General features: G+C 25.1%; 1 protein-coding gene across 1 annotated transcript; it reads right to left on the reverse strand.

The window, feature by feature from the left end:
* Nucleotides 1-27,071, reverse strand: LOC145834108 (negative elongation factor A-like). The gene is made up of 13 exons (XM_082941459.1): nt 26,792-27,071; nt 24,309-24,477; nt 23,556-23,717; nt 20,824-20,944; nt 17,520-17,601; nt 14,322-14,450; nt 10,583-10,721; nt 8,241-8,289; nt 5,555-5,604; nt 3,997-4,118; nt 3,338-3,499; nt 1,412-1,546; nt 1-198 (listed from the first exon to the last, which is right to left on the reverse strand). Exons 1-13 carry the CDS (start codon nt 26,990-26,992, stop codon nt 61-63), a joined length of 1,659 nt encoding a protein of 552 aa, XP_082797585.1. The 5' UTR covers nt 26,993-27,071; the 3' UTR covers nt 1-60.
* Nucleotides 27,072-27,233: the final 162 nt, after the last annotated feature.

Below are 27,233 nucleotides of genomic sequence, written 5' to 3' on the forward strand. Positions count from 1 at the left end.
AATGGTTCGATTTAGATTACATTTTATTTTTTAGTTAAATTAAATGTTCATGATATAAGTTTATTCACTAGGAATTTGTCTTCTTTTTGTTAGCATAGATCCAGTTTCATAATGAAGTTCAAGTAAAGTTTGTAAAATTGAATTATTATTTTTACCCTCTTCTATATTGCTTTTTACTCGTTCTTCGTTAACAAGAATCTGTATCAAATTTTGATAAAACAGTCTATTCAAAAAAAAACATTTCACGTAATTTTGATTAGAATATTTTTGTTAGAAAAATGCACTTTAATTTAATAAAAGTTCTTTTCACATAGTTCATGAATACTCAAAATTTTAATTAATTATGTATTAGTCAAGAAACACTTTTCTACAAAAATAAAAGGTAACACTTTTAGTTTTACTATTAAAAGGAACACGGGTTTATGGCTACGGTATGATTAAAACTATCTAAAAGAAAGATTAATAATAGAATATCAGTATAAAAATCGTTATGTAAAACTACGTTTAAACTATAAGTCCTTTTAAATTTTGAATATACTAGTACTAAACAGTAAGAGTAAAGCGCACATTTAACTTAAAGTTTAGTAGCAACAATAAACGTCGGTATATATTACTTGTTGAACTTAAAATTAATAAGATCAGGGTTTCTCAAACTTTTTTTCATAAGGCCCCCTTAAAAAAATACAAAATATATATGGCTTCCTCCGACAAGATTTTTCATTAACTACCCTAAAACACGCCTGGGACCTTTTTTGATCTTCATCATTAACTCTAGGATATCTAGTGTGAGTTTCAAATTAAGACCTTTTGGCTCCCCCTTTTGCAGCTTATGATTCTCTAAATTTGTGAAAAATTCCCATAATATCCAGTATAAGTTTGAAAACTACTTTTTTTTGCTCTTCACAATCAACTTTAGAATAAATATGTTTCAAACTATGGCTCATGGTCCCTATCACTACTATGAATATAAGGTACAATTAGCTTGCGCCAGAAACAAAAAAGAATAAGGACTTGAAAAAAAAACTCAGGATGAATCCGGGTAGTTTTTTTTTGACTTAAAGAGTGACAACCCTGAATTATTTAAACTGAAAAAAAGTCTTTTTAATATATATAGGAAAGCTTCTAATATTTTTTTAAGAGTTATTTTTATTTACACAAATCTATAGTTTAGCAATCCAGGCAGTTTATTTAGCGTTTATTTAACAATTAAGGCTCTTGTGTTTCATATATCTTATTTGTCTAAAATATATAAACAAAATAAGTTGTTAGTTTTTCTAAGAAAATTCTTACTTAATCAATAAATTTCCGATTAGAAACTCTTAAGCAAGCTGGAATACAATCAAACACTTTTACTTAGAAGTATATATTAAAAGAGAGAAAAAAAAATACAAAATATTAACTTAAAACTAACAGTAACAACACTGCCTTGTTCAGGATAAGGATTTTTTCTACTGCCAGCTATAAATCCGAGAACAACTGCCTTTTCAGGTCTTGAAAGCTTGTTAGAGTGTTGAAAAATTTTTCGAGCACTTTCCATTTGCTCTTTCTGTTAATTGAAACTGACTTTTATAAAGTTGTAAAAAATTAGTATATAATTTCAACTAAAAGTTGTAAATGATTTTGGATAATTTGTTCAATTAACATCTAGTTAAACTGTATTTTATTTTTATACAAATTCAAAATTCTATGTTAATATATAACTTATCAAATTGCATTTATAAAAAACACCTAACTAACTTAATTTTAATAATGTAAGTATTGAATCTTATTATTAGCTTTAAGCTTACATATTTCTAATTTAATTGTACTAAGTACATCTTTAGTCAAGGAATCGACAAACTGCGGACTATGAAGGGTAGAAGTGAGACAAAGGAGCATGCAAACTGGCCCGCAAAATAACTTATAAAAACTAAATTATATATTCTATAATAAAATAAAAATAATAAATATAATTAAGTGATCCTTTTTCTATGCATAAAAGTTTTATTATTTATCTAATTATATAAAAACTATAATTTAAACAGCTGTTTCACACATTGAAATGTAAAATTCCATGTGATCATCAGTAAGTTACAGTTTATTATAATAGTGAACAGAAATTTCGTTTTTAAAATTTTTATAATAATTGTGACGTAGTAATGGTACAGTTTATTGTACGATTAGCTGAATTTGAAATACGCTGTGAATGTTATTTTTTGCTTTTTAGGAAAGTTTAAAAAGGTTATTTTGGAAAAATGTTTTAAGCTATTAGAAAAAATTTTCTAGACTCTTGGGAAAAATGTTATAAAATACTCGTGTTTGCCGCTTCGATTTTATTTTGTTTTAATATTTAGTTGGTTTTAATTTTGTTAAAAAAGTATTTTTGATAATGGATGCATATGTTTTGTCTTTCGCTTTTCTTGTTTAGTGTTACGTTCTTATCTGATTTTTCGATTTCTATTTTTTCTAAGTTACAAAGTTTGCAGCCAAATTTAGTATTGAATTTTAATTTTGTCCTGTTTAATATTTCCCATTTAATTTTGTAGTCTGTGTTGTTATTTTTTAAGTTCCATATGTAATTCGCTAGTTCTGTTGTGTGTCTTTTGTTAATATTGTTGAATGATGATTTGTGGTTGGTCAACAATATTAACAAAAGACACACAACAGAACTAGCGAATTACATATGGAACTTAAAAAATAACAACACAGACTACAAAATTAAATGGGAAATATTAAACAGGACAAAATTAAAATTTAATACTAAATTTGGCTGCAAACTTTGTAACTTAGAAAAAAAAAAAATCAATTAAGGACGTAACACTAAACAAGAAAAGCGAAAGACAAAACATATGCATCAATTATCAAAAATACTTTTTTAACAAAATTAAAACCAACTAAATATTAAAACAAAATAAAATCGAAGCGACAAACACGAGTATTTTATAACATTTTTCCGAACAGTCTAAAAAAAATTTCTAATAGCTTAAAACATTTTTCCAAAATAACCTTTTTAAACTTTCCTAAAAAGCATAAAATAACATTCACAGCGTATTTCAAATTCAGCTAATCGTACAATAAACTGTACCATTACTACGTCACAATTATTATAAACATTTTAAAACCGAAATTTCTGTTCACTTTTATAATAAACTGTAACTTACTGATGATCACATGAAATTTTACATTTCAATGTGTGAAACAGCTGTTTAAATTATAGTTTTTATATAATTAGATAAATATTTAGCTCCAATTTAATTTGTCGTTCACTATCGATCAGAACTTTTTATAAAACCTTAAATAAAAGTTTTATTATATATATTTCTCTGCTGTATATATAGAAAATATAAATTCATCTTACCGACAAGCTTAGCCTTTGCTGAGGCTCTTCAACTTCGTTGGCAACTGCAGAAGACTTTGACTCATTTTGTAAAGTTTGAAGATTATTTCTTATATGGTGATGATTTGCACTAATAGTTGCTTGAAAATATTGCTGTTCGTTTAAAACTTCGTTGGTCTGAATCTAAGTACAAATTTCAAACGTTTAAGTTCATGAAGAATATTTTTATTAATTTTAACTTAAGGTACAAATTTAAAATTAAAATAAGTGATTATTAAATTTAAAATTATTTTCAACTTCTACAAATTTTAAACTTAATTTTCTAAAAAAAAAACTCTTATTTTTAAATCATAGAATAACTTGTTCACTTAGCATCCACTTATTTCACGCTCGAATTTATTACAAAATTATGTTGTTCTTTTCAATTAATTGCATCCGAACTTTTTTGAACTCATAGTCCGACCGGATGCAAACAAAAAAGACTGCATCCGGCAGATCAGTAGAAGAACAACAAAAAATTAGAATTGAGATATTAAAAAAAATGACAGGTGAATAAGACTGTTTTAATTCAAATTAGGAATTACTTATGTGAAAGGAGCACAGTAAAGGTTAAAGTTTAATCATTTCTTAATCTTTATTATGACAATTCACGTTTTTTTGTTTATTAAAGTCAGACTTACAGGAACAACCAGACGTTGTTGTAGATCGCTGCTATTGCCTGCATACTCTATCTCATTTTTTGTAGTTCCTTTATATTTTGATGTAACTAACACATTTTCTTGGCTTCTAAATGAAGTAGTTTCTGTGTGTTTTTATTATTGAGCATTAATTTTTAATGAATGCAATATGTAGAAAATTTTTCAAACTTTATTTAATTACTTAATCTATGTTTATACCAGTCCATCTTAAATAAATGCTTATAAAAAGCAATCAAACCACTTGTTTCGCACCATCAATAAAAATTTGGGTATACTCCGCTAAATAAAAACAAAAAAAAAAAAGAAAGTAGTATCATAAATATGAAACTAATATCCCAATTTAAGTAAAAAATTATAAGAATCTTAACTTAAAACTGATTGTATATTAAGTTGAAATTTTATATATTTTATTAATAATCGTGTGCATTCTCTGGAGTTCTTTGTTTTAGAAAAATTTTATAGGTAATTAAAAGTTTAAACTAATACATACTGAATGATACACAACGAAACTCTTATTTTTTTAGAACTTCTTTTTCAACAGAATTTATTTATAAATTATAAAAACGTTATCTGAATTGCAAAAGGTTTTTTGTAATTTTTCCAGGTTTTTAAAAACAAGTTTTTTGGTAAATTCTTAGTATAAATCTAAATTTAAGTAAAAAACTGTTTTAAATGGTAAATCAACATTTAAAAAATACTGTTAAGCTACATTAAATGTATTTTTTAATATTTTTTTTTTAAGATACAAATATTTAATTATCTTTATGATTGATACTTTGTATCTAATCGAAATTTAGTTACTTTACAAGTAAAAGTAGTTTGAAATTCCATATTTTTCCAAGATTTTTTAGCCTATACTGTCTAAATCGAAGTTTTTTCAGGATTTGAAGTTTTTAAGGCACCCCTGGGTTATGCATAATGTTTGAGTTTTCACAAAAAGATAGCGTGATAAAACAGTAGCCGTATATTTAGCGTTATTTGTGTTCAAACTTTAAATTTATATCTTAATTTAAGCATGTTCATGCTAACTTACTTCAATTTTCTAACGTACTTAAATATTAAATTTGATCAACAAAAAAATTACTAATAGCGACTAATTATTATGTTGGAAATGTAGAAATTATATCGTAATTTAAATTATCATAATTTGAATTGTTAAATATCCAAAACATATGAATGCACTGAAAATTTTATAAAACAGATTATTAACATTAGATAAAATGGAAGAAAAAATCAGAAAAAATCTGACATTAGATTTAGTTGACAATAAACTTTAATATTAATAAAAACGTTATACGTTATGATGTTTTGAAAAACAATAAACAGCGATCTCTACTTCAAGAGGAGAATCAATACAATTTATTATTTCTAAATTCTATTTGAATTAGATTTTAGCATAAGTACTGATGAGCTCATTGAGCAAAACTTTAATTACTGATTAAAATAATTGTTTTATTAAAAACATTTTAGATTTTAATTAAAACTAAACTATTTTTTGGAAAACTACACCAACTTAAAACTTAAAGAACGATAAAATTACCTGTAAAATTGTTTGAATGTATTTTCTCCGCGTTACATGTTTGATTTTCACTGTCAAAAAGTATAATGTATAAATATGTAATTAAACTACAAGGTTCGACATTAAAAAAGTAATTCAAACTCAATTCAACAAAATTTATAGCTTAATTGGTAGTTGTTTTTAATGGTTATATTTGATTAGATGAACAACTTTTTATGTTAGTTTACTTTGTTATTTTTTTAAATTTTGCTAAAAAGTTAACATTTAGAGTTTTTTATTCAGGGTTCTATTAAAATTTTTAGGCAACTCAATGGAAAAAAAAGCAAATTTCTAGGAAAAATTATAAAGTTTTTTGTCTATTGGATGGTGTCAGAGAACAACTGTATTGAGCGCTTGATTTATACTCTTTTTTAACTATATTTTAATATATAATTATATGCTGATATTACTGTACTTCTCATCAAGTTATTAAAATTCCCTTTTATAGAACAAACGGAGTATGATGTTTCGAAGCCTTTATAGCTATTTAATATAATTCATAGCTTAAAATGAAAAGTATATGCAATGGGCAGTACTGAAATATTTGCAGAAGTAGTATTTTAGTTGATCAATATAATAGTAAAGATATAAAATGCCTTTAGAATAGTTTTAAAAGGTGCGTGTAAAAATTGACACAAAATATTACTGTTAAGTCAGTTGATTAATAAGTTAGTGTAAAAAACATTTAAAAAGTTGATTAGTTGTCAACTCTGTGTTTTGTTTCAGGTTTTGCCAGCTTTGACCTGCAGATTTGTGCCTTTTGATCTGAATTTTGCCATTTGGATTTCTGTATCAGACACAATTGGTCAATATTTCTGATAAACATTTTATATTTACTTTACTATACGTCCTACACCGTCTTAAATCTATTTATTACGCCAACGAGATCGGCTTATACAGAGATGACGGCCTCGCAATTATAGAGCAAAAAAGCAACCAATTAAAAAAAAAACAATTAAAATATTTAGCGAATGCGGTTTTTAAATAACTATCGACGTTGGCAAAACTGTATGCAATTTCTAAGACACAACTTTAAACCTGACTAATAATGAACACAAACTATACCGTAATTAAAACTCTGAACTAATATATATATATAACAAATTAAACCATCAAAAGTTATCAAAAGGAACCTCCCACCAATGACTGAGAAGAGAATTTATACACTTATGAAAAATGAACAAATATCAACAACTCAATATCCACATACCAAAACGCTTTAAACGATGCCATTTTCAAACATACACTAAAACACATTAAAAAAAGACTCAAACCTAAAAGAAAACAAACCGAACAAAGAAAACCATTTATTTTAATCGCCTCTTCTGCCAGTCTGTAAAACTAGGCAAAGCATTTTTTTAAAATATTTCTGAAGACAAACAAAATGTTTTATATTAGGCAAATTATTAAAAAAAGTATTACAAAAATATTTGTTAACTGTCTTACAGCTGTATTAACAACATCATAGTCATAATACAAAATAGTGACCTACCGAATCCGAGTCTTAATTTCAAATTAGGATTCGTAGATCACTAACAAAAGCATAACAAGAAAATGTGAAATAAAACCAACAATACAATAACACCAATATCCCACCCTGTAACTGTCGTTCTAAGAATGTATGCCCCCTTGATAATAAATGTTTAATAAAAATGTAATTTACAAAGGCACAAAATCATCTACAAAGGAAACAAAAAAATACATCGGATCAACAGAAAACACTTTTAAAAGTAGATGGTACAGTCATAACAATAGCATCAAAACTCATAAAGACAACGGAATCGAACTAGCAAAATATATTTAGCATTTAAAAAACAACTAAATCAATTACGTCATCAAATGGAGTATACTCCAACACATCAGGGAAATAAAACCATATATAACATCTATAAGATCTGTATTCTAGAACAAATGGAAATATACAGAGTTATTATAGTGGAGGTAGCCGCAAGGCCAATCATTTTTACTCGTATTGAAATCAAAACTTTAAAACTAATATACGTTTAACTGTAGAACATGTGGTAGTTAAAAAAACAACAAAGTTTTGAAATAACTAAGTACAATCTAATTTCCAACAAAAACTAGACAGAGTTTTTCAAAAACAATCAAAGTAGCCTGAATGCGTGACAAATCACTTAAACTGCATACGGTTAAAAGAAGCTTTGTTGTATGAAGTTTGTTTGGTTTTTTATTGATTGCTATTTATAGTTGTTAAAACTTTTTTTGGAGGATTTGATTGACCGTTCACATTACAGTATTCGAATTTAGTTTTATCAGATAGAAAATACTTTTATATAAAAATAATGTATTTAAGTTTTAAAAACATTTTGCATAAGTCCTGCTTCAATTGTAATTTCAAAACGTCAATTGAAGAGTAGTTTTATAAAAAGTATATTATAAATTTATATTAATAAAATACTACGGTTTTTTCTGGAATGATTGTTTCACTATTCTGTAAAACAGGATAGATCCTTAGTCTGTTTTTTAAGTAGATAATAAGTTAAAACAAAAGTACACATCAAAATTAGCTAAAACTTAAAGCATTGTAACGTCATTAAATGAATCATTTTAACAATTAGACACGCTAAATTTGAGTTAACATTTAAAATTATTTAAAATAACGGCTAGAAACTTTTACAATTAATAAAAACTATAATAAATAACTAACCTTTGGTTTAAATTGACATAGCTGCCATAGAAACCTGACTTCTTTGTATCTGTAATTTATGCTAAATTAATAATCCAATAGAAATCAATCAATCGAAACAAACTTTGGCATGATGCATGTATTTTTTAAGGTTACCACTTTTTTAGAGGCAAAAAACCAAGCCTGATTTACATCAATTTAGTCTAAGTTTATGAAAAAATTGAGAAAATTAAAATTAAATAATAATAACTAAACAACTTAAAAAAATAAATAATCAAAAACTAGCTCAAGTTTTGCAAAAAAAAAGTCAAATAAGCCAGAGTCAGCTTGAGTTAAAAAAAAAATTTAAACTTGCCTTAGTTGGCATAAGTTTTTAATAAATTTAAAACTAGCCGGAATTATCCTGAACAGTATAAATAAATGCAATCCTGAAATTTGTGTAAGTTAAAACATATAATGAAAAATTTATTGCGAAAAGTTATTAAAATTTAAACTAGTAATTGAATCTAGTAAAAATTTACAATTTACATTAAAATAAATTTATGAGAAAAAAAAAAACATAAATTATTAATTAACTACACTTCATTTAAAAATTAATGTCAAATAAATACTTGAAACAGTAGAATTTATTATTGATCATACTGAAAATGTACAAATATTTTTAAACACATCTAATTTCAAAGGGGATAAAACTTAAATATATCAAGGTTGCCACGCAAAATTTTATAAATTTAGCCAGACTTTTATTTTCCTCTTGGGTACGCATTTGAATACACTTTTCTACTTAAATATGCATTTTGGTTACGCATATTTTGACGAGTACGCATATTTAAAACAAAATAAAAACTTTCTGTCAGGTTTCTTTTTTATTTAGACTAGAAATTTTTAGCTACAAACATTCTATTTAGTAGTTGCTGTGTTAAGAATGTGTACTTTAGCGGAAGATAATTGTGTTAAGTTAAGTAACTGTAAAAAAATACATCAGAAAGTAAACTACATATATCTGTTATATTAAAATATTTTCTTGTACCATACATCTAATATAAAATCTATGACTTTGAAAGTTGATAACAAAGAAATCTACTTATTTTTTACTTAAGTAATTCTACATAAAAACTACAACAAGTTAACTTAACCATATACCCCTTATATATTACTTTCTCATATCACTTATTATAAAACTTTTTAACTGAAAAATCAGTATTTAATAATATACTTTTATTATTCATACAATCTTCAGTATTTTTACATAATATTACAAATAAATAAACTTAGCCATGCTCTGCTATACATATAAAACCTTAAATTTATAAATAAACAAACATACTCCTACTTCTACAAACTAATTGATAATTGTAAACAGGTAAATCATGATCATAAACTTAATGCAAAAATACTTAAATGAGTGCTCAATTATTAAGAACTTAATAATTTACTTATACAAAAGAGTTAAATTCTTAAATTCTGCAAATTAACATTTGTGCATACTGCAAATATCACAGTTTTACTATGGAAGTGTCCTTGCCACAGATCATCAATAATAAAAACCATAGAAAAACTGCTTGTTCCAATAGGGTAATTGTTCAACACGTTTTTAGGAAAAAAAAATCAGTTTTATTATAACTTTATAAAGGTTCTTTTTATCAACTTCTAACATTTTTAGGCTTTAGAAATTAAGGAATTTTGTAAACTTGAACTGAAAAAATCTGACATTTTGTTATTTTGATCCAAAAAACAGACTTTTGACCATTTTGAATCTAAAAAACTGACTTAGCCTGACCCGTGGTAACCCTGTTACATATTAGCTTTTTATTTAAAAAAATTACTTAAAACTTTTATATTAATAAAAATTACTAGATTGGTTCAATCTATAAACTTTTTCTTTTTAAAAAAGTTAAAAATTTAAAGTATTATGAGATACACAGGTATAAAGTTCTAAATTAAAAAATAAAAAAGCTAGAAGTGAAAGTTAAAAAAACAAAATATTTTAATATTCATCAAAACATTTTCAATTTTTCAAGGTTGCCAAATGTTTTTGGCAAATTTTCCCCAGGTTTTCAAAATTTCTTCCAGGATTTTTGTTATTAATTAAATATAAATTGAAAAAGAAAATTTAGGTAAATTTTTATTTCCTGTAAATCGGCTATTTTGTGTATAAATAATGGAACTAACAAACAAATTTTATCATTAAAATAGTTGTACTAATGTTTTATGCATAGAAAATAAAATTAAAATACATATTCAATTTAACAACTTGTTGACAAGAGTATATAAAGTTATAATTTAAAATAAAATAAACGGGTTGTTTGCCGAAATTATCTTTTCATTTGAATTCCTTGATAATTAAAATTAAATTAGTTTACTTCTCTCAAAGTAGTCTTCATCACTTTCATCAGGAGAATCCCTCAAATCATACTTAACAATTTTGCTTTCGTCAGCATCTCCTTCCTCTGTATCAAGTGATTTCTCTTCAGAAATATGTACTTCTCTAGATTGGGGCTTCTGAAAAAAGTTGTAAGTTGTTGTTCTAAATTTAAAAGCTTATGGTACAAAAAAACTAACATAAATTACTAAAAATTTAACCAGCTTGTCAAACAAACTACAAAACTGGTTTCAGGAAACGAAGGATTTCTATCAAAGGACGTTTATGAACTTATAAGACTAACAGGGTCACAAAGTCCTAAACTTTATGGACATCTAAAACCACACAAAAAAAGGTTGTTTGAACAGACCAGGGTTTTCCAAACTCGTTTTCATAAAAGCCCCTTTTTTAAGAAAACTAAGAAATGATCGCCCTTACTCATCACAAAACCTTAAAACATCTAATGTATGTTTCAAACCTGCCCTAAAATTTTCTTAACAACTTTTTTGCTCATTAATAAAAACCCCAGAGTGCTTAGTGTAAATTTCAAACCTCCCATAAATTGTACTTACGATTTTTTTGCTCTTCAATACAAAACCCAGAATATCTAGTGTAAGTTTCGAATTTATCGTGGCAACTTAAATTCTGAACTAGACCAATTCTAGATGTGATCAATTGCCCACATTATCAAAAAGCAAAATTTTTAATCTCTGTTTTACAACCATTTTCAAAATATATATAACTATTTTATTAAATATTGCTTTAGTTTCGCTGATAACCTACTTAACATATGTCTATTACCGGATAAAATGTTAATATTTTAAATTTAAAGTGTATTCACAACTGTGCCTCTTGAGAAAACCATAAGTATCTGTTTAGAGCAAATGTAAAACTCAGATTAAATTCCATTAAACATTATAAAGCATGTTGGTCGTAGTTTATCAAGTATGTCTGGAATTTTAAACTTAGATTTGATAAAAATATGTATAAAAAAATCGATGGCGTGGCGATAGGCAGTCCTTGAAGACCAGATTCAGCTTATATATTTGTAGGTTGTTATTAATGACCAACCAGACTCTTTTTTAGGCTTAGGTTTCAGGTTCAACACTTTTTTCTCATTCACTTAAACAGAACATTGTTTTCATGGGATGCACTTAACCACATTGATTGTCTGCAACCATAGATGGCCTGGATAATGAACTAATTATTGAAGAGGACAGTAAAGCTATTACTGATATGCCTACTTGTAAAGCACCAGGAAGTGTCAATCCGACTTGCTATAAGTCCTATAAATTATACTTTTGCATATTACCCCTTCTATATGAATTTATAGTCAAAAGTAGGAAAAAAGGTATGGTGTCACTAGACATGTGTGATCAACATACTTGAATAAAATCAAGGGTTCTCTTCTCGGTCGGATCGCAACAACCACAAGGAAATTTCCAGTATAGCTTTTACACGTGTAGTTTTTCTTTGATTGTAAAAGCTGGCAGAAAGATTTTTGTTTTTTTATTTCTGTTTAAGCGCGCTTTTGGATCAGTTATGGCGTTTTCGTCAGCATGCTCAGATTTAAGCCTTAAAATTAGCCATAAAAACTAAGTCCTGAGTCATGATCAGATCTTCTACCATTTTACATGGTAAAAAGGGGTAGCAGTCAAATTTGCACGAGCGTACAAAATTGCACGAAGGGACAAAATTTCACAAAGGCAAAAAATTGCACGAAGGGTCACTTTAGCACGAGCAGGCAATTTTGCACGGAGACATTTTTACATAAAATTTTAAAGTATAGTTTTAATTTTAATTTTTATCGCTTGTTTATTTTAGATTGTTTCAATTCTAGCGAGTTTTATTAGTATACCAAATGTCTCCGTCCTTAGTTAATTTTTAACATTCGATTATTACGTCATTTTATATTTTAAAACTTTAAACTACAGTATGATTTTATTTCAAGTTGTATTCATTCTAACTTAGTAAGAAATAATTTCTGATGAGCCTATTTACGAAAGTACTAAAATAAAATTAAGAAGAATTAAATGTAACCTGTTATATTTTTAAAATATATTTTTTGTATATTTTTTGAAACAGTTTTTTTATTATGAAAATTTTATTATTATTTTTTTTAAATTCTTTCCGGCAGAATTTTTCAAATAAATCAAGGAACACTTCCTAAAAATTTGAGGTAGTTATCTCAAAATACATAGGAGCAGATAGATTTTAAGTGAAATAGTCTATTTTTGCCGTTTTAGTTTGCGCCTTCCATAAGGAACCTATTGTTGGAAATGTGAAAAAAGTGTTTTTACCCCCATATGCCCTTAACATCTTTAAAAAGTTCACTAAATGATTAAATTTATCAGGTAATCTGATAAAAGAAACCTATACCAGTGGTTCTTCTATTGTTTTACATATTCTTATAATTCAAAATAAATTTTAGACATTTATTTAAACTAAATGTATAAACACTTCCATATTTTATTGAATACAAGTTAATTTAAAATTACCTTAAATCTTTCCTTCCAGCACAGTATATTTTTCTCTATTAGATTTCTTTTTCTTTATCGTAATTAATTATTTTTAAAGTTGTACTCTATTATTTTGTAGATTTTTAAGCAAAAGTATTGCAGATTTCTTTTATAATTTTAGAAGTACAACTTCCAAAACATATTTTATTTGAAAATAACTATTTGTTAATATTATATATACAAGTGAACTTGTTTTACTAGGATCATTATTAGCAAACGCTTAAATTTATATTTTAAAAAGTTGTTTGAATTACTGTAATTTGAGTAGTCAGAATTTAAAATAGTGTCATTTAAACCAGGGTCGGTCAACTGCAGTTTCAGCAAAAGAAATACTTTTTTAAACAGTAAAAAATATGTGGCAAAAATATATAAATTTGTCTAAAAATTTAGCAATTACTTATTACTCTATTATTTCTATTTCATCAATTTTTTGGTTTCAAATAGTATTTTTATATCGATTAATAAAACTATTTAGAATAACTGCGACCATCAGAAGATTTTTTTATTCGTTTTCTTTCTATACTAAATTTTCTAGGAAATTTGCCCCAAGAATTGTAAAATGCTGCCGACCCCTGATACAAACTGTCATATTATGGAAAAACAGAATCTTAAGCATTGAAATTTAAGTTGTCACAGTCAGATTTAATTGATATAATTTGCAACGTCGTTATTTGAATGTAAGGATCTTAAACGACGGAACTTGAAGGATTGGAAATTGAATTGCCATTAATCCTGAATAATATTGTAACACCGATTTGAAACACATTTAGCAAAATACAATACTATTAAATCAAACTTTCGTTGCCCTAAAAACAAAAGACAACTAGAAGAAAATAGCAGGTTTGACATCTATTTTTACTTATAGAAAGTAACAAACATTTTTATCATAAAAAAGGTTCTGCCACCAGGTGCGACGAGTGATGATAAAACAAGCTAAGTAACTTAACTACCTTATGTCTTATTATTTTTTTATATTTATGACTGCAGCTTAAAATAATGATTCGAAAATTTTTGCCCCTTAACTATTGTTTCCCGACTTATTAATATGGCCCAAAAGGAGATATATTGCAATATTGATCTTTTTGGAAACCTTGCTCTATAATGTATAACTTTTCAATTATTTTCATAAAATATGATAATAAAATAAAACTTAAAGCCAAATATGATGTATAATCACATCACTTAGTTAAAATAATAATAGCTCAAATAAGTTAAACAAACATCCTCTTTTTGCAACTTCATCTGAATTTGTTCTTGCTTAAGTTTTTTTCTTCTCTTCGCTTCCCTTTGAGGTACATCATGAACAGCCACTGGTTGCTCTGATATATCTAGTAGCTTCGTACCTCTTTCCTAGTTTTAAAACTCGATAAATACCATCAAATATAAACTAATCATAAAATAAATTGTTTTTTTTAATTAAACTGCGTTTATGGCAGCAGGGGGTCTCACATAATTTTTAAAATTGGTCATACCATGTAGAATTTTATCTCAGATAAAAAAAAACTAAACTAAAAGTAGTTTTTGAGATTAAAGATGAAGATAGGTTCAAAATGTAAAACACACACTAAAATTATTAATTCCAAAACTTATTGTATTAAAATATTTTTTAAATACTTCGAAAAAATCAACAAAGATTAAATTTTTAACTTGTTATTATTGCTTAAAGTACTTTTTAAAAGATCGTCAGCAAGCAGTTACTGTTATTAATTAAACTAATAACTGTTATAAGAAAATTTTTCGAGCATTAAAACGTAGTATGACATGTTTGTTGTTTGAATACTATTTTTATATCTAAGACCTCAAATGTACTTTAGAAAAATCCAAGTTTTAAAAAGTGTAACTTTAACGTAACAATATTTTTGCACAACTTAACTAAAATACGAATACTTTATTTATATAAAACTTTGAAAACTAATAGAAATATTAGAGTTTGCTGAAAGTTATAGTTTAAAACTTAAAGAATAAAAACAAAGACAAGCAAGTAATTAAACTAAAATTGTAAAATTTTGAGTTAAACGTAATAAGATATTTTGAAATGAAGAATTGAAAACTTTAAATATAACAGCCCACATTATAATTAAATGGCCCATTTGAACAGAAATTTACAATTAATTCTGGCAAAATTTAAACAGTAAATTAAGTTTCGGTCAAAGACCTCGTCAGTACTTATTACACTAAAACCTGGAAAGATATGTTTAAAAATTATGGAAAACACTAGAACGTAGAGAATATAAAAAAATTAAATAAAAACTAATCTTCACTTAAAAAAAAACAAATTCAAATTATTATTTTCAAGTTATAACTTTTATCTTAAAGTTAAATGTATGGTAAAATTTTAACTGAGTTAAGTTTATGCTTAGTAATTAATAGTCAAAAAAATGTGAAGTTAAAATTAAAATCAAATATAATAAAAACCTAGATGATGGCTTCTTTTTTTCATCTTTCAAACTTTTAAAATAAACTATGTGTTATTGAAATAAAAGTCTTTCAAGGTATAACAGTAATATTTGAAATAATATTTAAACGTGCTGACGAAGTCTTTGACCGAAACTTACTTTACTGATTAAAATGTTTAAATATTAAATTTTATTGTTTTTCATCTTGAAGTAGAGATCTGTTTATTGTTTTTAAAAACATCAAAGCGTTTAATAATAACGTAGATAAAATTACTTAATGAAAATAATGTTCGAAACTGTAATAACTAAATCTAGGGTTGCCACGCAAAATTTAGTAAATTTAACCTGACTTTATCTTTATCTTAAGTACGCGTTTAAGTACACACTTTTAGTTAAAAACGACTCTGGGTACACATACTTTGACAAGTACGCATTTTAGTACGCACTGCTTATTCAGTACACTTTTTTGAATCAAAATAAAAAAATCCTGTCAGGTTTCTTTTTTATTTAGACTAGTAATTCTCAGCTACAAACTTTATATTGAGTAAATGCTGTGTTCAGAATATGTACATCAGCGAAAAACAACTGTAATAATAAATTATTGGAATACAAAAATGAATAATAATATTAACTTAATTATAAAAATTGTTGTCTTGAACTAGGTATACTATGTACTCTTTACAAACTTAACTAAATATGAAAAAAGGTATAATCATACATCTGTTATATAAAATACTACACTTTACACTTACTACGAAATCTTTTTAATAAAAAATCATTAAGAAAAATGTACTCTTACTAATTGGTATTTAAATATTACAAATAACTTAACTTAACCATGTTATGTTATATAAGTTAAATACTTTCTCACATCATTTAAAATAAAACCTTTAAATTAAAAAATAAATAATTAGTTTTCTACACTTACTTACTTTACAAACTTAATAATAATTATAATAAAGTAAACCATACATCTGTTTTATAAAATGCTTCCACCTATTATTTGTTATGAAATCTTTAAAATAGAAAAATAAATAACAAAATCTGCTCTTACTTATTTTTTAAATTTAAATAATTATAAAGAATATAAAATATTATAAAGAGGTAAACCATGCACATAAACTTGTTACATAAAATAAAACTAAGTGCTTAATTATCAAGCTCTTAATAATTTACTTACACTAAAAACAGTCTGATATTAAAACTTTGAAAAATAAACTTTTGTGTATATATCAAAGTTTGACTATTGAAGTGTCCTTGCCATAGATCATCGATGCTAAAAAAATTACATACAACAACTACTTGTTCATATAGGGTAGTACTTAAACATGTTTCTAGGTAAATTTTGCAATTTTAGTCTGATTTTATAGAGAATTTCTTATTTAATGGATTGAATTTGAATTAAATTTAATTTTTTATCCATTTTGAAATTTAATTATTTTTTGTAAGGAAATTTCTAGGTAAATTTTGCAATTTTAGTCGGACTTTAAAGGATTTTTTGTTATTTTTTTTTTATCTTTAAGACTTTAAAAAATTAGGAATTTAGTAAATTAGAACTGACAAATTCTGACATTTTGACTTATAAAAACTGACATTTTGCCATTTAAACCTAAACAAACTGACTTTTGGTCATTTTGACCCCATAAAAACTAACTTAGCCTGACTAGTGGCAACCTATTCTAACCAGCATGAGTTACTCAAAAATGTCTAACTAACCTGAGTTTTAAAATTTCATACTAGACTAAAATACTCGAGTTGATTAAGTGAGGTAAAACACTGTACTACTAAATATTTTTAGTTGATTATGGAAACCCTAATCTGAATAGATGCGTTTAGTGTGTATAAAACTATCTTTATTATTAGTAATTTGGTCATAAAATTTGTTTTTGTAAAATTACAGTACAAACAGTTTAAATAGACTTAATTTACAAATAAATCATTAGTACCACATTTCTATTAAGTATTACAAACTAAATTTAGTAATAAGTTAAGTTAGTAATTTAAAAAGTTAAAACAAACTTACTTGAACTCTATGACGTTTAGAAGCAATTTGAGGGATTAAATTGACATTTCTCTTCTCATAATGATCACTTTTCATAAAGAATCTAAATAAATTTAAATAATGATAAAACATCAACTATGAGGTTTAAAAGATAAGTCTCAAAACAAAACTAACTAAATCTATAAGGATAACAACATAATAAGATGAACTTCGTTTAAAATTATACTAAATCAGAAGAAGAAATCAATTTTATAAGTTATATTCAAAATAAATAACATAAAGTATAAATATAACATATTCATATAAGGGGAACAGGTGAAAATTGCACGAGGTTACTAAATTACACGAAGTGTACAAATTGCACGAAGAAAATTTTGCGCCAAGGGTCAATTTTGCACGGAGTGTCAATTTTGCACGAGAGTAAAAAAGACAGAAAAAATATTTATATAAAACTAATAAAAAAGAATTATACAGTAATCTTTCTTTATTGTACCAACATATGTTTCTGTGTGTTAAGGGCATAGGGGGTCCACCTTGATTTTTACAAGTTTATCTTATCTAATAGTTTTATCTGAGCTATCTTAATAGTTTTATCTAATAGTTTTATCTGACTTTAAGCTATATTAACTGCTTATAAAAATTCTAAGTAATTTTTGAGATATGAGCGATCAAAGTCTGTGACCTCAATAGGTTCTTAAAGGAAGGCGCAAACTAAAATGCAAAAAAGACCATTTCACTAAAAATATATCTCTTCCTTAATTTTTTAAGAAAAATTCTTCAAATTTTTATAGAAAGTGTATTTTTGAAGTTTAAAAAGATTGAATGTAGGATTTTTTTTCATTTTAAAAAATAAATTTTGAGTAAAAAAAAATTTTTTTTGTTTTTTTAATCTAAAATTCTTATTTATTAATGTTTTTAAAATTCTTAACATTCAAAGTCTTCTAAACTATAAAAGGAACGTTTCTGGAAAGTTTGAGGTCTCTAGCTCAAAAAATGAAGGAGAAGATAGATTTTTAGTGAATTTTTAAACTTTGAAGAAAATAGACCCCAAAAAATTTGCGGTTCATATGTTTGTATCAGAGACTTTTTATAAATATTACAACATCTCAAAAGTTACATAAGATTTTTTAGTTCTATAAAAACTGGGTTGTAGTTTGTATTTCAAGCTTTCATATAAGATCCAATGTTATTTTTAGTAAAAAAAAATCCTCTTATGCCCTAAACATTTTGTTAACAAACACTTAAATTTATATTTTGAATAGTTATATATAAAACTAAACTGAAAAAAAAAACTAAAACATAAATTAATAAAAAGACACAAAGAAAAAAAGTTGCTGACTGAGGGTTAGGGGTAATTGTGATAATTAAAAAAAATATAAATAACCAACAAAAATTATTATTTAAAAAAAAGGAAACTGAGTAAACTAAAATAAATTAATTAAAAAGAAAAAAAGCTACCGACCAAGGTTAAGGGTTAGGAGTAACAGTGATAATAATAAAAAAACAATTTTAATAAAAAACTAAAAATCTTAAAAAAAACTTAATTAGTAAAACAACAAATTAAATTAAAATAAGTTACCGACTATTTAAGTAAGGATTAGGTGTAACAGTGATAGTAAATAACATAATAGAAAAACAAAGTTTAAAAAAAAAATTAAAATTAATAAAGAATTAAAAATAAATAAAAAAATTCAACCCGTGCAAAATTGTCTGCTCGTACAAAAGTATCCCTTTGTGTAATTTTGTCCCCTCGTGCAAGAGTGTCTTTGTACAATTTTATGCCCTAGTATAATTTTGTACTTTTGTGCTAATTTGACAGCTACCCTCATATAAGATATAAATAAGGTAATAGGGCATTAAATCCTAAAATCAGAAATCATTGGAAAATCAAAACATTTTCATATTTTATGAGCAGCAAAACTCAGTAAGTCACTAAATTGTTGCATACAAAATCAGTTGTTTTAAAATCTTCAAATAATAACAGTAAGAATATTATAGTTTTAAGTATCTCAAATCTTCCCTTGGTTGTGTTTTGTTCTTCGTAATTTTTTGTCTTTATCAAAATCGTTTTAAATAAAAAGAGTTCTCATATAATTGCCTACTGAAGACGAATTTTTTGAAAGTACTTTAGGCAATGTAACGAGTACTTATAACTTAGTAGATTTTTTTGTAAAATAAAAAAGACTTTTTATTTAAAACAAATAATAACAGAACAAACGCTACTACCAATAAAAATTTTAGTTACAACTAACTTAGAGAAAGTACACTATAAATAGGAGCCAAAATATAAAGTAACATTTTTTTAGGTGAGTTTATTTCTTTTCCTTACAAGCTTTTTCACGTTTATAAGCAGGATGATCACAGAAATATAATAATGTAAGACAATGAAAAGTTATTATATAAATTAAAATTTTATCATTTAGTAATTTTGATCTTAATAATTTTATATTTTATTTTTTAATTCGCATAGAGGGTTATTTTTAAATTTCAATAATATTTTTTTGCGGATTAGAAAAAACAATACAATACTATAGTAATCTATAAGAGATTTTCAGTTGTTAATTATATCTGAAAAAAAGTGATAAACAAATTAAGGCCATAGGGGGGGTCCACTTTGTTTTTTACAACTTGATCTTATTTTGTAGAATTTAATCTGAGCTATCAGACACTTTTAACCGCTTAAAAAAACTCAAAGTAACTTTTGAGATATAAGCGATCAAAGAAAGGGCGTTCAATAGGTTCCTTATGGAAGGCGAAAACTAAAAATGCGAAAAAAGACTATTTCACTAAAAATCTATCTCCTCTTTCATTTTTTGAGTAATCTTTCTCAAATTTTTAAAAATGTGTATCATTAAACTTTAAAAAGATCTATTGTAAGAATTTTTTTAATTTTGAGTAAAAAAAAATTATTGTCAAAAAACTACCCTTTTTTTAGTTTTTTGTGGATAAATTTTTTATTTTTCAAAATTTCAAAAATTCCAACATTCAGATTCTTCAAAATATTAAAAGGAACATTTCCTGAAAATTTGAAGTCTCTAGGTCAAAAAATGAAGGAGGAGATAGGTTTTTAGTGAATTTTAAAATTTCCGAGAAAATTGACCCCAAAAAATTTGCGGTCCATACGCTTATATTGGAAAATTTTTACAAAAAATTAAATATCTCAAAAGATAAATTATATTTTTGAATTCTATAAAATCTGGCTTATAGTTTGTACTTTAAGCTTTCATATAAAAGCCAAAGTTATTTTTTGTAAAAAAAAAGTCGGACCCCCCCCCCTATGGCCTTAAGTTTACCAAAACTTAAAAATTTTAAAAACTTATTATACCGATTCATGGAAGGTTTCATTGTAGTAATTTCTTTTCTACGTTGTGTAGCATCTCTTTGTTTAACAGAAGCTAATTTTTTTAATCCATTGTTTTTCTTTATTTGTAATTGTGCTTCTTCAGCTGTTTTAAATTGTACTCAACCTTATAAAAACAAAAATTTAATAAAAGTAAAAGAAAACTTTATTTTTCCTAAAATATTTGAGGGTTACAAATCATTTTTTCAAATTTTTTTTTAAGTTTTCCAAATTTATTCCAGGTTTTTCAGATTTTCTTCCAGGTTTTTGAAAGCACATTGTTTATTAACAATTTTTAGTAGTAAGTTGTTATTTAATTTAAAAAAAAACTGCTGTTCAAAAGATATAAATTACTTAAGAGTTACTGTAAGTATTGTAATTTATTTTACTATGTTGGAACCTGTACTAAATTCTTTTAAGATAGTTGTTCAAAAGCAGTTATGTTGGTTTAATACAAATAGCTAAAAGTCTACTTAATTTTTTTTTTTTTGAAAGTGTTACCTTTTATTAATTCTTGTTCGACTATTTATTAAATGATTATTTAAAACTTTATTAGTTGCAATAATTAGTTAAAATATTATCATTTTTAAAACAAGAACGAAGTCCTAGAAGTAAGTGCTAGAACTTTAAAAAAAATCATTTTTAACTAAATAAAACAGCATGTGAAACTGCTATTTCATTAAAATATACATAGAATGTAACTAACCTAAATAATAATTTTTAAGCTCTATAATATATGTTTTTAATTTAAGAAAAATTAATTTGTCTTAAGTATATTAAAATCATCTTGTGCTAAAATTGAAGAATGACAACATACAAAATGTGCATTGTTTAGTTTACTATATTTTTGTTAAAAAAATTTGAAAAGTTTTGTGTTTACTTCATATTTTTTTGTAAAAAATTTGTAACATTTTTGTTACAAGTACAAAGTAATGTTTTTATTTCTTTTCTAATGACTTCCACTTACTAACAATATCAACAAAAAGTTAATGTAACAATATTATTTCCATAACAACAAAGTTAGCTAAAACTACAGATTAAGAAGTCATAAAAACTATAAATATTTTAATTTTATCTATTTTATAAAAATTAACAAAAACTCAAACAAAAAATTTCAATGTAAAGTGGCAACCCTGAATCTATTCACAGTGGACCCAATAAGCATTAAACTGGAAATAGCGAATAGATTTTATTAAAAAATCAATATTTGTACATCTTAAATATTATTTAATTTTAAGTAATCTAATGCTGTGTCTATTAAACTTTCCAAACTAAATAAAAATATTCCTAATAGACCAATAGTTATCAGGCTTTAAGTAGTGGCTCCTACAAAATGGTTTTGCCCTATACATTTTCTGTACTAAAATGTCTTTGTTTAAAAAAAAAGGAAATATAACACATATTTAATATAAATTTGTTATTTAACAGCTTATATATGTTTAGAAGAGACTAAAAAAGTTTTAAATCAAAAAAGATAACTTTTTACTATAACAATCTTCTCAAACCTTCAAAGATAGGGTGTTTTCGAAGATATGTTGGATAATTCTTTCTAAAATGCTTCTTTGTTAATAAAAAATTGCATACTTGGAGAATTTTTTGTTAGTTTATTTTTGGTCTACTAAATTTAAGGATTTATAAATATATACATTCATTTTTCTAGGTGCGCTGAAATTCTTCAACTGTAGAAAGTTTACTAGGATGTGGATAAAAAACATGCAAAATATTCATATATAATTTAGTCATTTTCTACAAAAAAATATTCAAAATTATTAATAAAAATATTTGATGAAATTATTAAAAGAATTTTTAAAATAGAGTTTTTCAAACAATTATAATAGCAATAAAATAGCTGTATAATAGATAGTATTTTAATAGTTATTTATCTAACTGTTGATTTTCAATTTCTAAAGACATCAAATTTAAACTGATCAAAAACCATTCAAATTGCCTATTAAAAATGGCACAATCTTTGTTATAGATGGAAGGGTTATAATATGTTTTTGAGAAATTTCTTCCAGGTTTTCTGATTTTCTTCCAGGTTATCAAAAATACAAGTTTTTGGGTCTATTTTTATTATAAAATTAAGTTTAAGGTAAAAATATATCTTGAATAGTTAAAATCATTGAAATGATTATGTATAGCTACTTTGAATGTGTTTTATATTTAAAATAAATTTATGATGGCAAAAGTTTTTTATCTATATGACAGATTCTTTATGTCAAATCAAAATTATTTCATTACTTTACATGGAAAAATTATTAAACGTTACAGGTTTTATCAAAATTTCTCGAATTCCGGGTTTTTCCAGGTTATTTTTCTAAATTGTCAAACTCCAGGTTTTTTTAGGACTTCAGGTCTTTTTGGAAACCCTCAGATGGAAGTTTTTTGTTTAATTTGAAGCATTAAATGTCCTTCCATCTAGGAATTTTACCAACTCATTTTTAAACAGACATTCTTTTTTTTTTTCTAGGTATATATATATATATATATATATTTATTTATATATTTTATTTATCAATTTTAAATAAATATTAAGCTCCAATTTGATTTGTCGAGCACTATCGATCAGAACTTTGTATAAAACCTTTAATATATATATATATATATATATATATAGTTCACTGTGCTATTCTTATTTAACTTTATCTAATTTATATTCATATAAATTTTGTTAATTTTTTTTTTATTTACGACAAAATAATTCATAAAAATCTAACATTTTCTGAGCAATTCAGCACGAAGTGTGTGACTTTTTGGCTTTTTAATTAAATTAAAGTGAGTAACAGGTTGAGGTATAACACCAACCATATTCTTTAGTGAAGACTTGTTTACAATCTTGCACTCTAATGGCAAGGTAGAGTAATGGTGTAACATCGGAACTGTAATTTGTTTTCATTTCTTACAAACAAGCAGATTTTATATTTGAAAAAAACTATTAAGTTTATAATCTTAGGAATGTAAGTACTATTTAAGACATTTTAGTAGCTAACATAAATGCTTTACTTAATAATGAAATAACGATATTATTTATCATAAAACTAGTTTATTTGTACAAAAAAAAATTATCTAAAAAGCTTAGATTTTCTTAAAATATTTACTCAACATACTACAAAAAAATTAGAGCTCATAAAAGTAATTAAAAAACAAATAAGATTAATTGTTAATTTATAAATAAAGTCATCACACTTTATCGCACAATACATAATAACTTGAAAACATTTTTGACAAACTAGTTATTGTATTGTATCTAAACAATAAAACATATTAATTAGCACAGAAATTTATTCTAACTATCATAATTGTTTTTTTGTTATAGAGATATAAAGATGTTTATGTTATGATAGATTACAAAAAAAAAACAACAAAATAAAAGCTGATACATTTTCAAAACATTAACTTTATTTTATAATTTATTTAAGAGGTAAAAATAGTTTAAAAAAGTTTAAATATAAACTTTTAACTTTCATAACCTTTTTCTTCAAGTTGGTTAATCACATTTTGAGCTATCTCATTACAGTTTAAGTCTAAGTTAAGATTAACAGTCAATGGATAAGTTTTGACCATATTTGCTACAAGTTGCACCCACAAATCATTATCTTCTAATGCCTTTTCTATCATGCCGTCAATAGTGTGCTTCATCTACACAAATAGATTTTGCTAGTTTTAATACTTTGTAAACAAAAAAGTTTGTTTTTCAAGGTTTTTGGTTAAAGCAATTACAACAAGTATATCTAAACTAGCCAGAATCTATGGGTTTAATGATAAAAAAGTAAAGCATTTTATTTTATTATATTTTAAACCTTTTAATTTCTCAAGCAAGACAATAAGGGGACATTTCTTTTCCAATATAATTACAGATCATTATTTGAAAAACTTAACTATATACAATAAAATAGCGTTTATAAAACAAAAAATCTTTAACATTACTCAGGGTTGCTTAAACCTTTAGCAAACTTTCTTCAGGTTTTCAAATTTTTTTAAGGTTTTTATTGCAAATAAATAATTAATTGAGAAGTTTAATTGCATTTGTCACAGGTAGGTGTGTACAACAGAACTTTACTTAAAATTTATCAATTTTAAATGGAATAATTACTCAAGTAGAACTTAAAATGCTTGTTTTTGATTAATTATAGGCCAAACAGATCGCAATGTTATTTTTTACCTGCTGCATATTTACGAAATGCAACTATTTGAGTAAAAAAAGTCTTGAGTCATCTGGAATTTTTTTAAATTCAAAAAATAAAATATAAATTTCAAAATTATTTAAAATCAAATTCTTGATAAAATAATTATTAAATATCTTAATGTTGCAACTAAATCTCAATTAAAATCTAAAAGATCTGTACTAGATTTTTAAAAACCTTAAAAACCAATCCTGAGGCTTTATAAAAAACAACCTTGAGTCAGCATGAGTTTTAAAAAAATCAAAATATTCTGAATTATCCAGAGCTGTTCTGAGTATCCAGACTGAGTGGTAACCCAGATATTTATTTTAATAAAAATAAATAAGTTATCAAAATAGACCTAACGTTTTCCATTTCCATTTTTAAAAAGAGTTATTAACTTTATTAACTTTCCATTTTCTACATTCCAGAGAATTCAAATCAAAATTGGTCAATGTTTCTTGGTCTGATATCAGAATTGCTACTCTTTAGTCAAATAAATTTGTCCTGAATGACCAAAACCATTCTGATTGACTTTTAACTGTCTAGAGTCATCAAAAGTTTTTTAATATCTTTAAATAATACATTTACAAAATTAATAAAAATCAAGTTCTTTAATAAAATTGATTATAAAAAAATTATATATTTAAATTAATATCAACTATATGACATTCAAAATCTAAAAAAATCTGTACTAATATTATTTTATAAACCCAAACCAATACTGAGTTTATTACGAAAACAAAAATATTCTGAGTCAGCCTGAATTTTTTTTAAACTCAAATTTTTTGGAGTTTACTGAGCTATCCTGACTCCTGAGATTCTCAAAAACTTCAAAATATCATGAGTTATCCTCAGTGTCCTGAATATCTTTAGTGTTTGCAGGGTTGCCACTCTTTGAGTCAAAAATTTTTCCTGAGTGACCAGAAACTTCCCTGAGTTTCCCTGAGTTTTTTTTTTGAATCCTCAAAAAAAATTTATGAATTAACTAAATAAATTAATTTAAATCTTATGAATATTAAAGAACTCGCCGCACGACTAAAAAAATTCTAAATAAGCACTTGAAAATAAATAAAGTTAATTTTTTTGAACAATATATTGAAAATGTATTAACTAAACCGCATCCTAGAATTTCCTAGAAAAATCCTAAAAATTTTTAAAATTATAAAACTTCCCTGAGTTTCCCTGAGTGTGTGGCAACCCTGTGATTTATAACATATGTTGCAACAGTTGCACATAAACTGGTAAAATTTGTTATATTGTTTCAGTTTTGTTAACATAATTTTCGAGTTATGGGAATTAAAATGGAGTGTTTAACTCTAGCTAAAAAAAAACCTATAGTATGAACTGTTTTGTCCAAATTGTAATTGAATTATATTAAAAGCTTATTAAGTAGTTGAAATGATAATATTGAAGAAATTACTTATATATAATATATGTAATTATTCTACTCAAAATTTCCGGAAATATATTCTTAAGTCTTTAAAAACTAAGGTTGAGGGTAATCTAGTGTAATTAATTAAAAAATCAGTGAGGTTAAGTTGGCATTTGTGTTGTGGATTCAAGTATTTTATTCTAAAGTCATGTTCATTCCTTAGTTACTTTTATGTTATTACTATAACTGTTTTTGAAATAATAATCTTTTTCAAAATTTAAATGTGTTTTCAATAGCTACTTTTGTAATAAGAAACCTGTACATGTAAAAATAATTTTACTCTACAGATCATAAATAAATTTTTGAAATTAAAAAAAAGTATCAATAAAAATATATTGTTAAATTACTTTATTACCTCATCTAAGTTCCTTCTTGGCAAATGAAGTATTCCAAGAAGCAACTTTATTTTTACAGTTGTTGTAAGAACATGGAAGCATCTTAAAATATTGTCTATTTTGGTAGTCTTGATTATACCACTTATACTTGATGGAACCCATAGTTCTAGAATAGATCCCAACTTATTTTGCAACCAGGTAGATGTACTGGCTTCATGCATTTCCAACTTTACTTATGAAACTCAACTAATGTATAAAATATTATAAGGAGGTTATATACTGTTATCAAATTGTAGTGTTTATATAACTAATCTTTGGTTATGTTTAATTTCAAGTGCACATGCTTAGGTTCAATATACAGCAACTTTTCAGCTTTATTTTCAATGATTTTCAAATTCAGTTCAAAAATATTTACATAGGCAGGGCTTTGCCGTGTTTATGTACTTATATTACTGAATGTAA

The sequence above is a fragment of the Thalia democratica genome, chromosome 1, assembly GCF_965202585.1.
Source record: "Thalia democratica chromosome 1, ktThaDemo2.hap1.1, whole genome shotgun sequence".
Classification (NCBI taxonomy): Eukaryota; Metazoa; Chordata; class Thaliacea; order Salpida; family Salpidae; genus Thalia; species Thalia democratica.

Coding starts and splice junctions, on each gene's coding strand:
- LOC145834108 (XM_082941459.1), bottom strand. CDS start 26,992: ATGCATGAAGCCAGTACATCTACCTGGTTGCAAAATAAGTTGGGATCT. Junction 20,945..23,555: donor TGCTGAATTGCTCAGAAAAT/GTTAGATTTTTA, acceptor AATTTAAAACAG/CTGAAGAAGCACAATTACAA. Junction 14,451..17,519: donor CTAAACGTCATAGAGTTCAA/GTAAGTTTGTTT, acceptor TTTTAAAACTAG/GAAAGAGGTACGAAGCTACT.